The sequence below is a fragment of the Quercus robur genome, chromosome 3 (assembly GCF_932294415.1).
Source record: "Quercus robur chromosome 3, dhQueRobu3.1, whole genome shotgun sequence".
NCBI classification, from domain to species: Eukaryota; Viridiplantae; Streptophyta; class Magnoliopsida; order Fagales; family Fagaceae; genus Quercus; species Quercus robur.
Window position 1 is genome coordinate 68,922,958 of NC_065536.1, and position 20,627 is coordinate 68,943,584.

At 40.2% G+C, this 20,627-nt stretch overlaps 1 protein-coding gene and 1 long non-coding RNA gene across 2 annotated transcripts; both read right to left on the reverse strand.

The window, feature by feature from the left end:
- Positions 1–5,901: 5,901 nt before the first annotated feature.
- On the reverse strand, positions 5,902–11,178 carry LOC126719104 (uncharacterized). The gene is made up of 2 exons (XR_007653184.1): positions 7,115–11,178; positions 5,902–6,200 (listed from the first exon to the last, which is right to left on the reverse strand). It is a non-coding gene; the product is annotated as an uncharacterized LOC126719104 (long non-coding RNA).
- Positions 11,179–18,812: 7,634 nt separating this feature from the next.
- On the reverse strand, positions 18,813–19,652 carry LOC126720008 (zinc finger BED domain-containing protein RICESLEEPER 3-like). Its single transcript, XM_050422494.1, has one exon. It carries the CDS (start codon positions 19,650–19,652, stop codon positions 18,813–18,815), a length of 840 nt encoding a protein of 279 aa, XP_050278451.1.
- Between the last annotated feature and the right edge of the window lie 975 nt (positions 19,653–20,627).

Here is a 20,627-nt window from a genome sequence, read left to right on the forward strand (position 1 = left end):
AAAACATCAAAAAGATCAAATGTTATGATTAAAAGTGGAGTCAAATGAAAGGCCCCAAGTTATGTTATCAAGTTGTGTGGGAGGTCATATATTCATATTTCTATAATTGAGATTGGTCACATGATCTAGTGCTAATTGTGTATGCCTTGGTTGAATTGATCATTGAAGCTTCACATTAGACAAAGGACTATTTCATTGTTGATATCCACACACAACACACAAGTTTATGTTCGATAAATGCCATATTCATTTGTGTGATTGTACTTGATAAAATGTGTTTTCACATACTCAATCTTTGTTAATTCAAGCACAAAAAGATTTTTGAGTGTTTTAGGTGTTTTTGGAAAGTGTTTTGTTGGAAAAATCTGAAAATCTCAAAAATACAGTTTTGCCCTGTTTTGGCGGCTCAGTCGCGGGTATGTCAAGTCGCGAGCCCCAATCGCTTCTTCGCTGGTTAGTTTTGGCGACTTGTTCGCAAGTGGAAGGTCCAGTCGCGAGGATCACTCAGAGATTTTCGCGGCTCTGCTCGCGACTCACTCGCGGGTAGACCTTCCAGTCGCGAAAAACACTTAGAAAAAATTTTCAAAATTTTCCTCTTGAGTGCTTTGGCGGCTTGAGCTGGCGACTATGTGGCGACTTAATCCAGTCGCGAAAATCGCGTGTTTTGCAGAAACAGGAGCAGTTTTTAAACCTCTTTCAGTTTTCCCTCGAACTTTTGTAACTGTTCATCTTCTCTTAAAACTGTTGTTTTCTCCCAAAACTCTTCGTGAATCCATTTTTCAAACCCTTTTGGTGCTTCGTTTCTTCTCCAAATCATCAAGAAAAGGTATGGGTTTTGCTTTCTCAATCTCAGTTTCTTTTTCCTGCATATTTTTGTTACTGTTTGGACTGGTATTGTGTTCGTTATTCTTATCTCTATGTGTATTGGGTATGGAGTGTCCTGTTTTGATATTATTCTCACCTGTTTTCATGCTGAGCAGTCACAATGTGTATTTCATTGTTCTTTTTTTTTTTTGCCTCTTATTGAATCTGAGAATTTTTTCTGAAATGGGTTTGGTGTTTATCTGTCTTACTCATTACACTTGCCTGATTATTGATGTTGGTGTTTGTTTTTGGTCACTGAGTGGTTTTGATATCATAATGTATGTCTCTCAACCACGTGCTCCAGTGTGGATGTTTTTTTTTTATTGAAATATTTTCCCCATGTTCATGTCTCTGTTGGAGTGACTTATGTTATTTGCTCAAAATGTTCTAATGCTGTTTCTTATTGCATATCATGGTCATGTTAACCTGTCTAAATGACAGTTGTGATGTCTTTCTTTGTCTTGGTGCACTTTTACCAAGTTTGTTGCACGTATTAGTTTGTGCCTCTGTGTATTGTTGGAAGGATTGGTTGGGTCTGCACTTTATTCAGTCTGGGTTTTTATATTGAAACATTGTTTTTACTGAATCTTGTTGACAATCTTTTGTGGGGTATTGTTGCTTGGTTCTTTTCTGTTGGCCTGTTTTCTTGCAGATGTCTCGTCGATCTTCCAGGGGTAAAGACATTGTTGCTGACGAACCAGCAACCCCAGTTGCTAAAAGGACTCGTCTATCATCTCAAGCATCTCAAGATCCCAATGAGGATAGATTCAGAGTTCCCCTGAACTCACACGCCTACTCAAATGTGTTTGACAAGTCAACAACTATAGTGGAGCGGGTAGTAGAGTTCAACACCTTAGGAACTACTTTCATCCCTCGAATCTTTGAGAATCGAGACTGGGAAAACTTGTTCGGAAACTTTGATGATCCAATGGATGAGCTGGTCAAAGAATGCTTCTCCAATGCATCTGATCTTGGACCTGTCCTTGTTTTCTGGGTCAGAGGAACAGAGTTTAGTGTTACCCCAGACTCCATCGCAAATCTTCTCGGCATCACCAGACCTCAGAATGTGAATTTAACTCCCTATGATGAACGAAATCCAGAGGTTGGAGAAATTCTACAAATCCTAGGACATGATCATGAGGTATCCAGTGCAGGAACTTCTATCAGCACCGCAAAGTTTGCACCTGAGCTGACCACATTGAAGTTGATCATGTTCACCAATCTCTACCCACTGTCCAACACTACATTCATCAATCTTGGGAGAGCTATATTTCTGTGTGATCTCATTACCGGAGCCCCCATTGATATATGTGCTCACATCTACTACAACTTGAGGAAGACCGCGTGTCGATCTACAGCTCGAGGAATCATTCCATTTTGCAGTCTTGTCATGAAACTCATTCTTAGTGCAGGCATTACTCCTCCTGCAGATGGTAAAATGTTGACTCGTCAACGTCCCATTTCTTTGTTCACTCTTCAAGCGAGCAGAAGTCACTCCTCCAAATCACCAAGAAGTGCTCACATCTCTCCGGTTCCTTCATTTGCCCCTGACTCAGAGACACCTGCACATACCACATCTGCTTCTCGTGATGTTCCTGAAGCTTCACCGTCTGGTATTCCGCAAGCACACACTGCTTCTCATACTGACAGAGTTGGCAGTGTTCTTGAGCATATTCAGAAACGCGTTGATGAGCTTGTGGCGCTTCTCTACTCCACAAACAACCATGTCCAAATGCGTCTCGAGACTATGGAGAATCAGCTTGATGAGATTCAACGGAAGCTGGACGAGAGTCTTTAGCTATTCGTGACAAAAAGGGGGAGAGCATTCAGTAAGGGGGAGAAAAGTTCAAAGGGAAGTGTGCATAGTGATAGGGGGAGTACACACATACACACATACTTTTGTCATTCCTTTGTTTTTAATCTTATCTTCTAAACTTATGTTTTTATGGTTTTAGATACACTGTGTTTTGGTGTATAGATGTTTCTAACACTTGGTTTAAACTTTAATATATGTTGTTGATGTTATTCAAGATATTTTGTTGGTTTGTACCCATATGCTTTTGTAAGCTTTTAGGGTTTATGGTCTATGCATAGTTTGTAGGCTTTATGGTATGTACCATGCTTAAGTGCAGCCTTTATGCTATATTGAAATCAGTACTTAATCTAAATGGTCTGCATTTTGGTTTGTGTACTGTCACTCTTGTGCCCTTGTAGGATTGTTCCTAGATGCATATGCCTTGTGTGCTATGCATTGGTTGAGTGTTGTACATACAAGTGTCTTGCCTTGTGCTTGTTAACTTGTATGTCCTTGTGTTCATTCCAAGTGTGAATGAACACTGTGATCACTACCTTGTGGTGTTCACTTGGTTGATCAAGCCATGGTTTGTTTATTAACTCCATCTTTGCTTGATCACATATTGCCTGTTTCATATGCATTTATAATTTTCTGCTTACAATGATCATGGTGTATTGTTGTGTTTCAGGAGTTTATGTTCATATGATTCAAGTGCTTCACAGCTTCTAGAATTAGGTGTGAGTGAGTTTTGATCAACTGTTCCCAACTCACATGTTAAGTCTAGAGTCTGTTTTAGGGTTTTGTCACGGAATAGCCAAAGGGGGAGATTGTAAGGTTGAATTTATTCAACCATCTAATTGGCTTTATTCCGTGCCAAATTTGCTTGTAATTCAGCATTTAGTAACCCTGTATTCAGGTGGGATTGTTGTAAGGGTAGTGAGTGAGATAGTGTGAAGATTGCTCAAGAGTGTGCAAGAAAACAGAGTGTCGCGGCTGGGACTCGCGGCTGGACTCGCGGCTTCAACCTGCCAGAAGATGCACACGTGCCAAGCATGCTGGAAGATGAACAGTCATGCTAGCTGGAGCACTACAGGACAAAACAGGACAACTGGCCATACGGTTAACTCGCGACTGGAACTCGCGACTTAGTCAAGCCGCGAGGTCAAGCCGCGAGCCACCCCTGTTTTGGAAAAACCTGACGTTTCGCATTCCACTCCACTTCAGTATAAATACCCTTTTAACCCACGATTGAAAGAGAGCTTCCAGAGAGAATTTTGAGAGAGAAACCCTAAAGAAAAACCAGATTGTTTCACCCACAATCTCTACCTTAGAGTCTCATCAAAATCCCTCACTCTCTTCCTCTCCATTGTCAAATCCTTGAGAGGCATTATACCAAACCTGGTTCTCACCATTATCATCTCTGTGAGACAGTCGTTTGGAGTTCTGGGAAGCAGTTAGGAAGGAGCCAATATTCATTGGTTGATGCTACGGTGTAGTAGCGGAATCCGGAAAGCTAGAAAAGAAAAAGGTTCGGCGCAACCTCGTTGGAGCAAGAAGCTTGGAGGGCTTAGGTGCATTGGGTAGATTAGGCTTGGAGGGTCTATTGCTGTCCTTGTATCCCAACTGTATTTTCTAGTGGATTGATTACCGCTTGGAGGGCGGCGGAGAGGTTTTTCGCCGAGGTCTTCGGTTTCCTCTTCGATAACATATCTGGTGTTATCTCTGTGCTTGCATCTTCCTTCCTCTCTATCTCTGCCTTTACATTATCTGCTGTGGTTTATTTTGTTGTGGCTTAGATAGTTGTTTAATCAATTCCATGTTACAGCATATGTTAAGTTTCCGCACACTAGTTGTTTGACATATTGCTTGGGTTGGTTAAGTTGGTTTTTGGGAGTCTAAACGTTCAAAAGTGTATTTGTACACGTTTTTGAACTTTCACAAATTTTGTCTAATTTGTGTTAGGACATATGTGTTTCACATGTTAAGAACATATGTCATGATTTTATGTAATTGGCTTATCTTTTGACAAAACGCACTTTACTTGTATTTAGGTAGATTTAGGATGTCTTTAAATACTTCAAGAAACCTTGTTTCAAGATTAAGAATTGAAACTTTCAAGTCTGTTCAAGAAAACAAGTTCATAGTACGAAATCATTAAAGCTCGACAGCTACATCTATCGAGCTTAAGAAAGCTGTTCTACATTCGGTGTGCTCGAAACCTGCTCGACAGTTGCTCAACACCTTCTATCTGTCGAGGTTTAAGATTTTCAGAATTCCAATATGATTTTCTTGGGATCCGTGAATTTGTCTTTGGGCTTTCTTTTCTCCTAACCCTAGACATATAAAAGGATCAATTTAAGGGCCGTCAAAGAGTTCACAAGTTGCACAAGCTTTGAGCAAACTCTATTCAAGCAAATTGTGACCAGAGACGAAGTTCTTGCCCTAATTCATCTCTTTCTCTTGAAGAAGTTGCTGTGTATGTGCACCGTAGGGTTTTGTGACCAAGTATCTTCTTGATCTTCATCATGTGGATGAACTGAAAAACTTTGCAACCAACAACCTTCTTAGTTGGTGATTGAAGTCGCATACTGGGATCTGCGCAATTGGTTAGTCACGTACTTGGGAGTCGTGCATCGAAAGGGGAACTGTCACTACAGAACAAGTCCAATTGGGTATTGGGATAAGGGTTCAACTGTAGGTTGGTAAGGTACTTGGATTCCATTACTTGTAACTGCTTGTTGTGATAATAGTGGAGTTTCAGGAGTGGTGACCTGAAAATCACCCGGTGGGGATTTTGCCGTTAGGTTTTTCCCATTCGTAAACAAATCACTGTGTTATTTATTTTTTGCTGCATATTTAGTTTATTGGTGATTTGTTTGTGCTACCACGCGTTTGCATGATAAATTGATTAATTAATAACTTGGCTAATTAATTAATTAATTTCTATCACAAGGGGTCATTCAGTTTGTGGCCTATCAATTTAGATTTAAAATGAGTGAGTTATGGTCATTTAAAGTCAGGCTCTTAGTGCTATCAGGAATTAGCATTATTGGTGTGTTTGCATACACGGCTTCAAGGCTGCGTATGCAACCTCACTTCCAGGGCCTTTTATTTTCATTTTTAAGGCCCCAAATGTCACGCCCCAAACTCAAAAGGGGTCCAAAGCATGAGAAATAAGGTACACGTATATTTTTCCTTTTTGACAAATCAATTCAAATAATCTATACCAAGCACCAACATCATGAGCTTTCAAAATAATTTCATTAAAGATACTCCCAAAGTAAGTCAGAGCTCTATACAATAATTACAAGGACCATTGGTCACAAAAGAAAGAAGGTTTGAATAAATATATTTATATATCATCAGCTTGTCCCATCAATGGGAATAAAGTCATTACCACTACTATTGGATACAAAAGAATGAGTCAAGCGTACTCTAGGATGTACATCATCTAAATATCACCATCACAAAAGTTTAGCCTCCATCTGTAGTTATTCTAACTACTGCTAGCCACAAAAACCTCTCTCAAAATAATCGTTGCCTACTTTGAAAAAGTTTGTAAAAGAATGGGGTGAGACAAAGCCCAATAAGTAGCATAATTAATGGGGTAAGGAAATGCAATTTTCATGATGATGAAAAGCTTACAAAGCATGTTATAATTTGGGAATTTCCAAATAAATTCTATAAAACCATTTCCAAAAATATTATGACAAGAATGATTAAAATGATACGGCACAATGCTTCTCAAAATACTCGCTTGAAACTACATACTATATTTTGTGAGCAATAAAAATACAATTCCAAACGCAAGGCCACATGACAATGCCATCACAAAGATAGAACTAATCTGCCATCACAAAGATGGAACTCTTCTCTGACACACAGCCGAAACTAAATATGCCGTTACAAAAACGGAACTCAATAATCATCACAAAGATGGGTATTAAGATACTAATGTCACATAGACTATAGTATATAGCTAGGTAATCACATGTTACAACACATGGGTAGAACATAAAGAGCTCACAAATTATATTTAATTCAAAATACGCAATTCACTTCCAAGTAGTTTCATAAAATATTTGAATACATAAGATATTCACAAGGTTCTCAAAGCCTTCAACTCATTTCTTACCAAAAAGATTTTGTATTAACTACCCAAATAACATAGGCCAAGATAAAACATCTTTATATTTTGAAAATAATGCAATAAATCCATTCTCAAGAATTTAATAAAAGATGCTAGTCTTTTCTATGCTAACAAATCATGCATTTCCCCATATGCAATAAGAAATATGATGCACTTTTATATATAATCATATATAGTAGTATCACAACACAACACTTTTTAGAAAAACATAGTTCTACAATTAATTTTCCAAAATGTGTTTGAACCAAAAACAATGTTTATGCAACATGGTTATTTTCCAAAAATACCATTAAAAAACTACTTACTTTGCAACCCGCAAAAGCATAATTTTCCAAGCTCCAAATAAGATTAGCTAGAACCTAAACAATACCAAGCAAACCTATCACAATAAGCATAAAGCTTGACATTGCATCTAGCTATAAATTAGAGATTTCTAACTAAGCAATTAATTAGGCAAGCCTAGTATTTAACCTCACAAATAATGTATTCCACTTCCAAAGTTTCTCAACAAATTAATTTACAAGGCATAGACTCCCATTATACTCATAAATCATTCAAGGTATTATCTCTAACATCAAAACCTCAACACTTTATGAGTAGTTCCGACAAGATTTATATAATATCATCAAGAGACCCATGACACCAAAATCATAATATTCTCCAAGACAACAATTAGAATCTTAACTAGCTCCAAATAATCAATAAAAATTATATTCTCCATTTATTTCACATTAAAAAGTCAAAACCCCTAAATCTTCATGAACTGGATAAAAGTCAAGGATGACGGATCCGTTTTAATACACCTGACGGTACTGAATTCGTTAGCTTTCAGGGATAAGGTAGCAAATGGGACGATGGACAGATAGGTCAAATGACGAATGGACCCCTTTCCATAGTAGACGGATTGTCCCTCTATATGGACGGATTCTGAGTTCTTGGGCCCAAGGTCGATGAACATCGAGGCTACATGGCACTCACTCAACGTGGGTAAACCCTACATGAAAATGTCTTGCGCCTTATAACTAACCCTAGTTGAGGTAATCCTAACATGGAAAGAATCTCGTAATATACGCACGCTTTATGAGGATCTTCCCCACAAGGAAACGCCTTCTTCACCAAGAAACAAAAGTCGATTCTACTACACTACTATAAAAACCCAAAGCTTTCAGAAATCAAGGTACGCATAATTCACCCCAACTCTGGCACGCTAGGGTTGTGAGAAGCTTTCTAACTTAACCTTTGGAGGGTCTTTGGCTGATACCATACTGGTACTCTCCTAAGGTCTTCTTGTTCTATGTTGTGTAGGTGTTGTCTTGAGCATGTGAGGATTGTGTGACTTACTGACAATTTTTGGCATCATCAATTGGCACCATATGTAGGGAAGAACAAGCACAACTTGCAAGCCATACAATCGCTTCCCAGACAAAGAGTTGCATGATGCTTACTCGTTCAATGGCGACCACCAACAATGTTCAAGGAGATGAACCACGCACCGCCACACTTGAGAGACAGGTTTAGACTCTTGCCACTGCCGTAGAATGCCTCACCAAGCAAAACCATGATCTAAAAGAGCAACTGTGCCAGAAGAATGCAGGGCTTAATACTTAGGAGGAGGATCAAGAAGGCACTAGTGCTGAAAGAAGGGACCAAGAGGGGTCAGAAGGTAGCAATGACGCAAGTAGACCAGAGCGATAAGACACGAGCCGTCCATCCATCGTAAATGCAGTTCCATATCATATAGTCGCGGAGATGCAAATGATGAAGGAACGGATGGACTTCATGATGAACGCCCTCAAAGGACGAGTATCTAGCGACCTCGATGACTTGGTCCATTGAACTGATTCACCATTCACCGCATCTGTCACTTCATTCCCCCTTCCATCGAAGTTCCGTATGCCTCAGGTGGAGAGCTACAACGAATCTAAGGATCTACTGGATCACCTGGAGTCTTTCAAGACACTAATGCACCTGCAAAGAGTGGTAGACGAGATCATGTGCAGGGCCTTCCCCACTGCGCTGAAGGGCCTCGCAAGGGTTTGGTTTAGCAGGTTGACACCCAACTCCATTGGTACCTTTAAGGAGTTGAGCGCCCAGTTTGCCTCACAGGTTATCAGGGGGCACAAGTATAAGAAATCCACTACATGCCTAATGAGCATTAAGTAACGGGGGGATGAGATGATGAGGTCGTATAGAGCCCACTTTAACAAGGAGGCACTCTCAATCGATGAAGCTAATGACAAGATACTTGTGACCGCATTTACGAATGGGCTACGGAAGGGTAAGTTTCTATTTTTCTTATACAAAAATGACCTAAAGACTATGTTGGATGCACTTTACAAGGCTACTAAGTACATGAACGCAGAGGACGCACTGTTGGCTCGCAAAAAGAAGCCTAAAAAGAGAGAAAGACAGGAGGAATCATAATAGGACAGGGGGCAAAAGATAGCAAGGACAGGAGATAGGAGGGAAGATAGGTGCTCTAAGCCTCCTACCAGAAGGTTCGCAAGCTTCACCCTACTAAACACTCCAATTAATCAAGTCCTTATGCAAATCAAGGACGAAGGAGTTCTAACATTCCTTGGCAAGTTGAAGGGAGACCCTAGCAAGAGGTCCAAAGACAAGTACTGTCGTTTCCACCGTGACCACGGTCATGACACATCTGATTGCTATGACTTAAAGCAGTAGATAGAAGCTTTTATTAGGCAAGGGAAGTTGCAAAGATTCATCCGTAAGGAAAGGACGGACCAGCCCCAAGAACCACCTACCCGGAGAGAAAATGAGCATCCCAAACCCCCACTAGGAGACATAAGGATGATCGTAGAGGGAACCATAACATTTGGCTTGTCCAAGAAGGCACGTAAAACCTACCTACGGATGGTTCAAAATGTCCAGTTGATGGGATTCGTCCCGAAGATGGCACGGATTGACAACCCTGTCATTAGGTTTATAGAGGAAGATGCAAGGCGTCTCCACCACTCACACGACGATGCACTCGTGGTTAGGGAGCAGATAATGGGAGCTTTGCTGACATCCTCTACTACCTAGCATTCCAGCAGATGAGGATTAATAGGGAATGACTGATTCTTGTTAACGCGCCACTTGTCGGATTCGAAGGAACAAGGGCACACCCCCTAGGAGTAGTTACTTTGTCCGTAATAGTCGGAGATTACCTACAGCAGATTACCAGGGATATCACGTTCCTGGTTGTAGACTGTTTATCCGCTTACAATGTCATATTAGGTTGTTCTACTTTGAATTCATGGAAGGCCATAACTTCAACTTACCATTTGATGATCAAGTTCCCAACAGAGTATAGAGTAGGAGAGGTACGAGGAGATCAAGTAGCGGCACGTGAATGCTACATTGCTATGTTGGAAATGGACGATCATTTGCAGACTATGTATATAGAGGAATAGTAGACGGTGGCAGAACCAGTGGAAGGATTGGAAGAAGTTCTCCTTGATGACTTTAAGCCTAAACGGATTACCAGAATTAGCACTCTGGCTAGCCTACCAGACAGGCAAGCATTGATGACATTTCTAAGGGAAAACTAGGACGTGTTCGCCGGAAGCCATGAGGACATGCTTGGAATTAATCCATCTATCATAGTCCACAGGTTAAATGTGTCTCCCTCTTTTTCTCCCATATGCCAGAAAAAACATGTGAACGCGCAGGAGTGCGACAAGGCCATAGCAAAAGAGGTTCGCAAATTACAGGAAGCAAACTTCATACGAGAAGTGTACTACCCTGATTGGTTGGCCAACGTGGTGATGGTTAAGAAAGCCAATGGAAAATTGAGGATGTGTGTGGACTTCACAGACCTAAACAAGGCTTGCCCCAAGGACAGCTATCCTTTCTTGAGGATTGACATCTTGGTGGACTCAATAGCAAGACACTAGCTACTAAGTTCATGGGCACGTTCTCTGGTTACAACCAGATCAAGCTGGACAAGGCCAACCAAGAGAAGACTTCATTTGTCACCAGCTAAGGCTTCTTCTGTTACAAAGTGATGCTGTTTAGGCTCAAGAACGCAAGCGCTACATATCAAAGGCTGATGAACAAAATGTTTGCACATCAGATTGGGAGGAATGTGCAAGTTTATGTGGACAACATGTTGGTAAAGAGTATATGAGAGGACGACCACTAGAATGACCTCTAAGAGACCTTTGACACCCTCCGATCTTATAACATGAAACTAAACCCAAGCAAGTGTGCGTTTGGGGTGATGGCAGGAAAATTCCTGGGGTTCATGGTATCCCAAAGGGGTATTGAGGTCAACCTGGATAAGATACAGGTCATAATGGAGTTAGTCCTGCCAAAGACCGTAAAAAAGGTACAGAGCCTAAACGGTAAGGTAGCTGCACTAAACAGGTTCATCTCAAGAGCGACATAAGTTCCTACATTTCTTCCGTACATTGAAAAAGTCCTTTGAATGGACAACTGAGTGTTAACAAGCATTCGATGACTTGAAGGCATATCTTTCTTCCCTACCATTATTGAGCCCGTCAAAACTAAAGGAAGAACTGTTCTTATACCTAGCCATCTCCCCTACCGCTGTCAGCGCAGCCTTAGTTAGAGAAGAGAATGGGGTGTAGAAACTAATATATTTCACAAGTCGAGCATTTCGAGGAGCGGAAAAGAGATACCCCCCGATGGAAAAGCTCTCCTTTGCATTAGTAACTGTGGCGCAAAAGCTCAAGCCATGTTTCCAAGCACATACTGTGATTGTCCTAACAAACAAACCCCTTTGAAAGGCAATGAGTAGCCTTGAAGCCGCTGGACGGATGGCGCTATGGGTGATTGAGTTGAGCGAATTGGACATACAGTACCAACCACGTATGGCTATAAAGGGACAAGTTATTATTGACTTCATCGTAGAATTCAACCTTGTGGAAGACTAGGGGGCAGAAGAGACTCCCTAGTGGAGCATCCACACGGACGGATCTTTCAGCAGGCAAGCAGGCAGAGCCGGTGTGGTACTCTATAGCCTGGAAAGGGATATGGTCGAATGCATCATCCGTCTTGGTTTTCCTATGACTAATAAATAGGCGGAGTATGAAGCTTTGATAGTAGGGCTGGATCTCGCCAAGGCGGCAGGAGCTATAAATATGGTCGTGTATTGCGATTGCCAAGTAGTAACCAACCAGGTCAATGGTGACTATGAATGTAAGAACGAACGGATGAAGAAGTACCTTGAGCAAGTGAGGGATCGAGTTAACGACCTCCAAGTGAAGTTTGTTCAAATACCAAGGGAGGAGAATGAGCATGCCGACTGTCTTGCTAAAGTTACCTCAACGAAGCACATGCTTATCCCTAGTCAGGTATTGTCTTTCGTTTAAATTTCACCATTGATAGACGGCACTAGTGTGCAGGAAATAGGTTTCGAGAACTACTGGATGACACCAATGACCTCTTACCTGAAGGATGGCGTGTTGCCTAACGACAAGGAAGCTGCAAGGAAGTTGAAGGTTCAAGCAGCTCGCTTCATTCTAATTAAAGGTGTTCTGTACAAAAGGGGCTTATCCCGACCATACCTGAGGTTCCTCATCCCTAAGGAGGAAGACTATGTCATGCGAGAAGTTCACAAAGGAGTATGCGAAAACCATTATGGATCACAGTCATTAGTGCACAAACTAATCCAGGCAGGATACTATTGGCCTACCATACAAAAGGATGCCCATGCATACGTTAAAGCTTGTGACAAGTGCTAGAGGTTTGGCAACCTAATCAGGAAATCGACAAAGGAGCTCACCCCAATGATGGCCCCATGGCCTTTCACTCAATGGGGGCTGGATATCATGGGCCTGTTCCCAATAGCGGTTAGATAGTTAAAGTTTCTAGTAGTCGGTATAGACTACTTCACCAAGTGGGTAGAAGCCAAAGCCCTGGCCACCATCACGGAGAAGAATGTGCGAAGCTTTGTATGGAAGAACATCATTTGCAGGTACGGTATACCTAGAGTACTGGTCTTAGACAACGGGAAGTAATTCGACAACAACGCATTCAAAGACTTTTGTTTACAGCTACGGATCAAGAATCACTACTCATCACGTGCCCACCCTCAAGCCAACGAACAGGTTAAGGTTATGAACCAATCCTTACTTAAAATCATCAAGATTCGGCTCGAGAGGGCAAAAGGTATATGGCCTAAAGAATTACCAAGCATCCTATGGGCTTATAGGACGACTATAAGGACGCATACAGGAGAGACACCATTTCATTTGGCATATGGAAGTGAGGCAGTCATCCCAGCCAAAGTAGGATTCACAAGCTACAGAGTAGAAAACTATGACGAGAGTAGGAATGATGAAGCTATGTGCTTGCAACTTGATCTGGTAGATGAGGTCAGAGCAACTGCCGAGCAAAGATTAGCACAATACCAGAACCTCATGGCCAAGCACTACAACTCCAAAGTTAGACACAGAGACTTCCAAGTTGGAGATCTTGTCTTGAGAAAGGTGATGGGTGCCACAAAGACATCTCCTAGGGGAAGTTAGGACCTAATTGGGAAGGACCATACAGAATTGCATCATGGCATAGGAAGAGGACCTACCACTTGGAGACACTGAACGGGCAAAAGTTGCATCACCCATAGAACACAAAACACCTAAAGAAGTACTACCAATAGACAGTTGCAAGGGCGACAACACTCCTCATTTCCAGTTTATTTCCTTTTAGTTTAATTTTTATTATCTACAATTTCTTTTAAGCCCGAAGGGTAGTTTTTTCATTTTTCAAAAGACAATTTTTATCCCCGATTTTTTCACAATAAGAGGAGTTATTTAGAAATTCCATGTGTATATTATCTACATTTCCACATTATCATTATTAAGTCCACAAGGTGGATAGGTTCATCCTAAGTGGTGATCGAAGATTATTAAGTCCCAAGTGGACGGGTTCAACTTATGGGTTGACCTTAAATTATGAAGTCCACAAGGTGGATGAATTCATCCTAAGTGGTGAGTTGAGATTATGAATTCCACAGGGTGGACAGGTTCATCGTAAGTGGTGATCTAAGATTATGAAGTCCATGAAGTGGATAGGTCCATCCTAAGGGGATGGCTTAAGTTTACCTAGTCCATATAGTGGATGGGTTCATAGCTTATGTTTAAACAAGTCCATAAAGTGGACAGGTCCATCCCAAGGAGATGGCTCAAGTTTACCTAGTCCATATAGTGGACGAGTTCATAGTTTCTGTTTAAACAAGTCCATAAAATGGACAGGTCCATCACAAGGGAATGGCTCAAGTTTACCTAGTCCATATAGTGGACGGATTTATCTTAACGAAATAAATTATATTTAAATAAGTCCATAAAGTAGACGGGTTCATCCCATAAGGATAGCCTAAGTTTGTCCCGTTCACTATGTGAACGGGATCATCTTAAATTGATGACTCAAGTCCATCAAAATAACACAGTGGACGGGTTCGTCCCATAAGATTGACATATGTTTAGTCTATAAAAAATACAGACTCATCCTAACCAATGCTTAATATTCATATCAACTAGACGGTTCCATCCCATGAATTAATTTACAAGTATTAAGTCCAAGGTAGACGGATATCTTGTAAGACAAATAATCAAAATATTATAAAAAGGAAGAAGTCTAGATACAAAAAGCAACGTTTACATTAACATAAATGCTATTCTTCCAAAAATTCTTTACATTGAAATAAGAAAAACTAAATTAAAAAAGAAAAAAGTAAAGGTTAATCCTAAACCACAAGGCCCTCTCCATCCTTCCCCTCAGCCGTCGGGTCCCCCTCAAGTGGATGAGCTTCATCACCAACAGGTTTGGCTTGATTGACAGGAGTCTTTCTGTCACCAAGTGGTTCCGTCATAGGGTTGTCAGCAAATAGGTCGTCGTACCCACAAAGGAGACGGGTTGAGCTGGAGTCTAGGGCTGGGCATCAATGGAGACGTGGGAGAGGTCAAGATTTGGAAAAGAGGCTTTGACCTAACGGATGCAGTCATCAAAACTATCAATAAAGGAGACGCCGAGCTCCCTAAAGAGGTCGTCGGAGTCATGATATTCCCTTATCGCAACCTCCTTAGCATAACGGAGTTGACTTTTAGCCTTCAAGATCTCCGCCTCTTTGTCCTTAAGAATTTTGTTCAATGCTTCAACTTGTGCCTTCGACTCCTTCAAGAACTGTTTGGTCAAGTCAAGCTTCCTTATTTGGACATCCTTCCAGGCTAGCAACTCCTGCACCTTTGTCTCCTTGGCACCTAGTTTTTCCCTCAGAGGGCCCAGTATTGTCTCATGTGACACACAACGATCCATGAGCCCCTTCATCATGACCACCCCCTGCAGGAAACAGAAACAATGTTAGGAGCAAGGCAATACAAGGACGGGACGAATAACAATGACGGATGGACATACCTGTGCCAGGCTGAAAAGGCCCGTCTCCCTCATGGCCTCTGTCGTATAGTTGCCCAGGTCCGAGTAGTCGTCGTCCTTAATGATGGATGAGAGCTGTTTAAGCGCATAGCTTAAGTCCTCGCGAAAGAGGATGGGGCGCTCTTTGGCGACTGGGATGGGGCCCTTCATCAAGCCTTTCCCAACCCCGGGGCCAGGCTTTGGGGCAACTTGGCTAGAGTCTCGCCAGAGTTAGGCCTCGTCACCACCCTTGGCTTCTTGGGTAGACAGTCAACCTTCTCTGACGGCTTCCTTTTGGTTGATGGGTGAGCTTAACCCGTTGCTTTAGGGGGTAAGCTCCCCTCTTGCTTTTTCTTTACAGCAGCTTGCTGCTTGATGTAGGCCCGTCTCCTACTATCTTCCATTTCTGCAAACGGATGGATAAGGAGTTACACAAAGTATTGAAGTAAACAAAATGAAGAAAAGCCAGGGTAACAAGCTTACGTTTGTGAACTTGACGGTTGTAGCGACATGTAGCTTCTGTAGGTTCTAGGCCGTCACAATACCAGTTAAGAGTATCTAAGGTAGCTAATTTAGCCCACGTCCTCTCTAACAGCTTGGTGGTATTGAAAATCTTTTCCAAAAAACTCCATTGTTCAAGGGAGATTTCTGGACGGTCCTGAGATGTGAAATGAACGGTTAGAACATTAAGGAAAGCAAGCTAGAAAATGGAACCTAAGGTAGACGGACACTTACCAGACAAGGGCATTATACCCCAGGTTTTGTCTACAGGCATATATTCATGGTCGCTGAGATGACACATCCAGTCATCCCCTTGGATGAAAAAATAGTGACTTTTCTAGTCTTTGTAGGAATCCGGCGTCTCGCATACTAACCTAAGTAGCGGACTCCTTGGTAAGAAATTGTACATCCCCCTAGACTGAATGATCTCAGACGAACAGTAGTAATGGAAAAACTCTTCCACTGTCAACCTATGCGCCCCATCAGACATCACCCTATATAAAACTTCCATGCCTAAGAAAACCCTTCAGGCATTTAGGGATATTTGGGTGACGGCCAGCCCTAAGTATTGAAGGAGATGATGGTGAAGGGCACTCAGTGGGAATCTGAGTCCTGCCTTCAGCATTTGCTCGTACACCTCGACGTCATCAACGCCCCTGTAGTAACACTTCTTGGACTTATTGTGGTCTCAATAATTATATTTCAGATTTCATAAGGAGTTATTAAAAGAATAAAAAACCTTAGGGTATAAGTTATTAGACTTATCACTTTAGCCTATGACCCACAGATAATTCAAAGGAGGAGACTTCTCAGAAAGATTTCAAGAAGAAGAAGACAAAACTCTCTTGATGTAAGATCCCTAGAAATCCATTTTTTCTTAATTGATATAGTCATCGGGGTAAATTTGTTATGCCGTTTATAGTTCCCTGGTGCCGATTTACTTCTCTTTTGACTTTTAAGGCAAAAAGTTTCATTTGTTTCTCTTGATAATGGAACTGTATTTGTCAATGGGTTGAAAAAAAAAAAGAAAAAAAAAATTAATTGGATTCGGCAAGCAACAGAGGTTTCACCAAATCACTTTTCTTGTCCACTTCTTTAGTGACACAAGTTGGAATCAATATAATTAATTAGTAGATATCTTTATATTACAGATGAAACTACATTGGACGGGTATCTCCATGTGATGTCAGTTTATTGCTAAATGTGATATCATTTATACAAATTGATACATTTTTAATTCTCAAAAAAAAAAAAATATATATATATATATATATATATATTGATACATTTTGGGTTTTTGAATAATCGATTTTTAGGTGAGACCTGTGGATCTTAAAAAGATTGCTTCAAGAGAAGCATTCGCATCATTATTTTCAAACCTGTAAATTTTGTTTTCATTGAAAATAATGTGTTTTTAGTTATTGATTTATATATTTACTTATTTATTTATTTATTTTTTATTTTTTGAGAAACATTTATTTCTATGTGTTTGATTTAGCTACTTAAGGGCTAAGGCTAGTGGTTACTTACTGAATTGTGAAACTCGTTGTTTGATGTCAATGATGAGTAGGGCTGTCCATGGGTCGAGTTGGGTCGGGTTTGGGCCTAATCCAAACTCGACCCGACTAGATCGGGTTACCAAAATTGTGACCCACAGTCGACCCAATATATGGGTCAGACCCGACGGTTCAGGTCATTAGTTAAACGGGTCAAATTCGTTGGTTAGGCAGGTTTGGGCTTTGAATTGGGTTGAATTTGTGAATTCACATAAATTTTTTTTTAACTCAATTTTTGACAGGCCTTTTGGGTCCAAATTAATGGGCTTACTTTTAACAAAGATTTATGTATTTTTGAATCATGTATATATATATCATATGTGCCTCTTTTCACATCCTTTATTTCAAATTGGGCCTTCAAGCTCAGCTTGTATGCCATTGCATAGCTTTGAATCTTTTGGGCCTCTAGGACTTATCAGTACAAATTTAATGTTTCTAGCTCACTCCTAATGACAACAAATACAGTAAATACATTAAATAACACGTAAAAACTTGGGCAATTAGCAAGCACATAAAAACACATATAATATCACTTTCTAACCACCTGTTAAAACCGCACAACACAAGAAAGAAAATTTTTTCAAAATGCCTTAGCATTAAGACCTGGGCAATACCTTAAAAATCCAAAAACAAATCAAGAAAGTCTAATAAGCACAAAAGCACATCTCAACCTATTAAACCTGCCAAGTTATGCCAACCATTCCATACATGTAACACAACTTACACAAACCAGCAAACAAATTTTAACAAATAATTCAATCACAACCACACCACAAGTATGGCAACAAAAGGTAACAAGAGCATCTTGCAATATTTCCATAGAGTCAGAGAAGGCTGAAAGGTAGTTACTTCAAGTGTTAAGGCAATAAACTACCAAGGCAGTAGCTAGTTATAATTAGTTACAATTATGAAATACCTAAGTATTTCCAAAAAAATAGCTTTTCTAAAGCATTAAAGAGCAACTACTCTATAGTTTAGTCCATGATTTATAGAAAAGAAAACCTATAAACTTAATAAGTTTTCTTTCCTATAAGCAAGAGTTCATTTATAAATTATAAGTTAGAAAAGCACTATGTCCAAAAGAACTTCCAATATGTATCCAAAAATTTGCCTCCTATACAAAATGTGTCCTTCCTCCTTCAAGAAAATGGGAAAAAAGATATTTATCAATAGAAATATAAGGACAAGACCAAAAAATACAAAATAGTAATAACCAAAAACAATAGAGAGGGCAGAGCCAAACTCAATAGAAATAACAGTAAGGGCAGAAACTTACCCGGTTAGTGATTAGTCATCAACACTAATTAAGATACGTTTGCTTGAGCTTGAACTTCCACCACTTGCTGCTGCTTGACGTATAACTAGAAAAGAGAAAGAAATGAAGACTATTAGATTAATTTTCATTTGCATAAGACACATTTAATAGCACTTAATAGACAAAAAGTTTGGAAATTAACATATTACCTAAATCATGAAATTCATCTTCCAAGGCCTCTAACTCATCCTTTGATTTGTGAAAAGAAATTGGAACCATGGCTTGAAGCCAATCTTGTGCACAAACAAGATTTTAAACCACGAGTGGAGAAAATGAACTCCGAAATGGATCAAGTATGCTTCCTCCGGTACTAAATGCTGACTCAGAAGCAATAGTAGAAACAGGTACAGCCAGCACATCCCTAGCCAATTTGGACAGCACTTGATACCTATTTGAATTGGCCTTCCACCACCCCAATATCTCAAATTTCACATCCCCCCTTCTACATTCACAATTTTTAGCCAAATATTTGTCAATCTTATCGCTACACCCTATGGACTGCTCAACCTCCAAGAAACGGTCAAACCTAGAATTAACCATCGCATTTGGATCGCTACAACCAATTGACTCACCTTCTATGTGTGTCCTCTCACTCCCACTTGGTACTTGTACATTTGGTGAATCAACACAAGAGTAATAATCATACAACTTGACCAAGGAACCCCTCACCAATTCAACCATCACATCAGCCACTTCATTCCCATAAATTTCAGAAAAGCAAAACTTCAAAAACCTCAACTTCTTTCTTAGATCAAGAACCACAGCCACATACAAGAGATGATTCATTTTGTCCCCTTTCCCCCAATACTTGTCAAACTTAGATTCCATTTTAGTTGCCATGTTTTTCAAGAGGTGGTTTTGAGATTTACCTAAATGGGAAATATTTTCTTGAATGACAAACACCTCCTCAAAAAAGGTGTTTGCAGTAACATACAAAGAACCAGAAAACTTTTTCGTTGCATTGTAAAAAAGCTTCAAAAAACCCACAAATGTCCTACAATTTTGGAAATCAATACCACTAGGAGATCCCATACCACCACTATTCTCCTTGTTCATAAAGTATGAAGAATAAATATCATCCTCAAAGTCCATTCGTATGAACACTTTCTCAAATTTTTGGGCGGTTTCTAACATGAGGTAGGTAGAGTTCCACCTAGTTGGTACATTTAAACAAAGAAGAGACTTAGACTCAATACCTAATCTCTCCACAAAACCCACAAAATTTTGATTCCTATTTGGTGAGTACTTCACATACCTCACAGCTTCACACACCTTAGCAATGGATGCATTAATTTCTCTCATACCATCCCTCACAATCAGATTTAGGATATGTGCATAGCACCTCACGTGTAAGAACTCATGTTCTAAAACAGTCCCCTCCTAATCTTTAGTTACATTTTCCAAAAACTTAATGGTGACACCATCTGAGCTAGCATTGTCCATTGTTAAAGTGAATATGCCATTAATACCCCACTCACGCAAACACATCTCAATCTTTCTACCTATAGTCTCCCCCTTATAGTCTTCAACTCGACAAAAATTCAAAATTCTCTTATGCAACTTCCAATCATCATCAATAAAATGACCTGTAAGGGACATATAACTCAGATTTTGAATATTAGTCCATGTGTTCATAATAAGACACACCCTACAACCCTTCAAGGCCCCCCTTAGTTTCTCTCTCTCAACATCATAAATGCCAATCACATTTCTAGCCACAGTTTGACGAGATGGGATATCCCTAATTCGCAACTTAGGTTGTCGAATATCTTTGAAATTCATAACCTTCAAGAAACCTAAAAGGCAACTCATCTATTATAACCATTTTAGCGAGTGCCTTTCTAGAAGCCTCAATAGTAAAGGTTGTTTGTACAAGCTGAAACCCTTCCTCCCCATCAATTTTGGGTTCAAATGCTAAGGTTTGTTGCACTGTAAGTGTATCTCTATTAGGGTTCTTAACACAAACTGGTGCATGATTCAATAAATTAGCAGTACCATGCCTTTTACTATCAGCTAGATAAGTTTTTGGTAGTAATTGCAAACAGTCTTAAAATGACCCTTATCAAG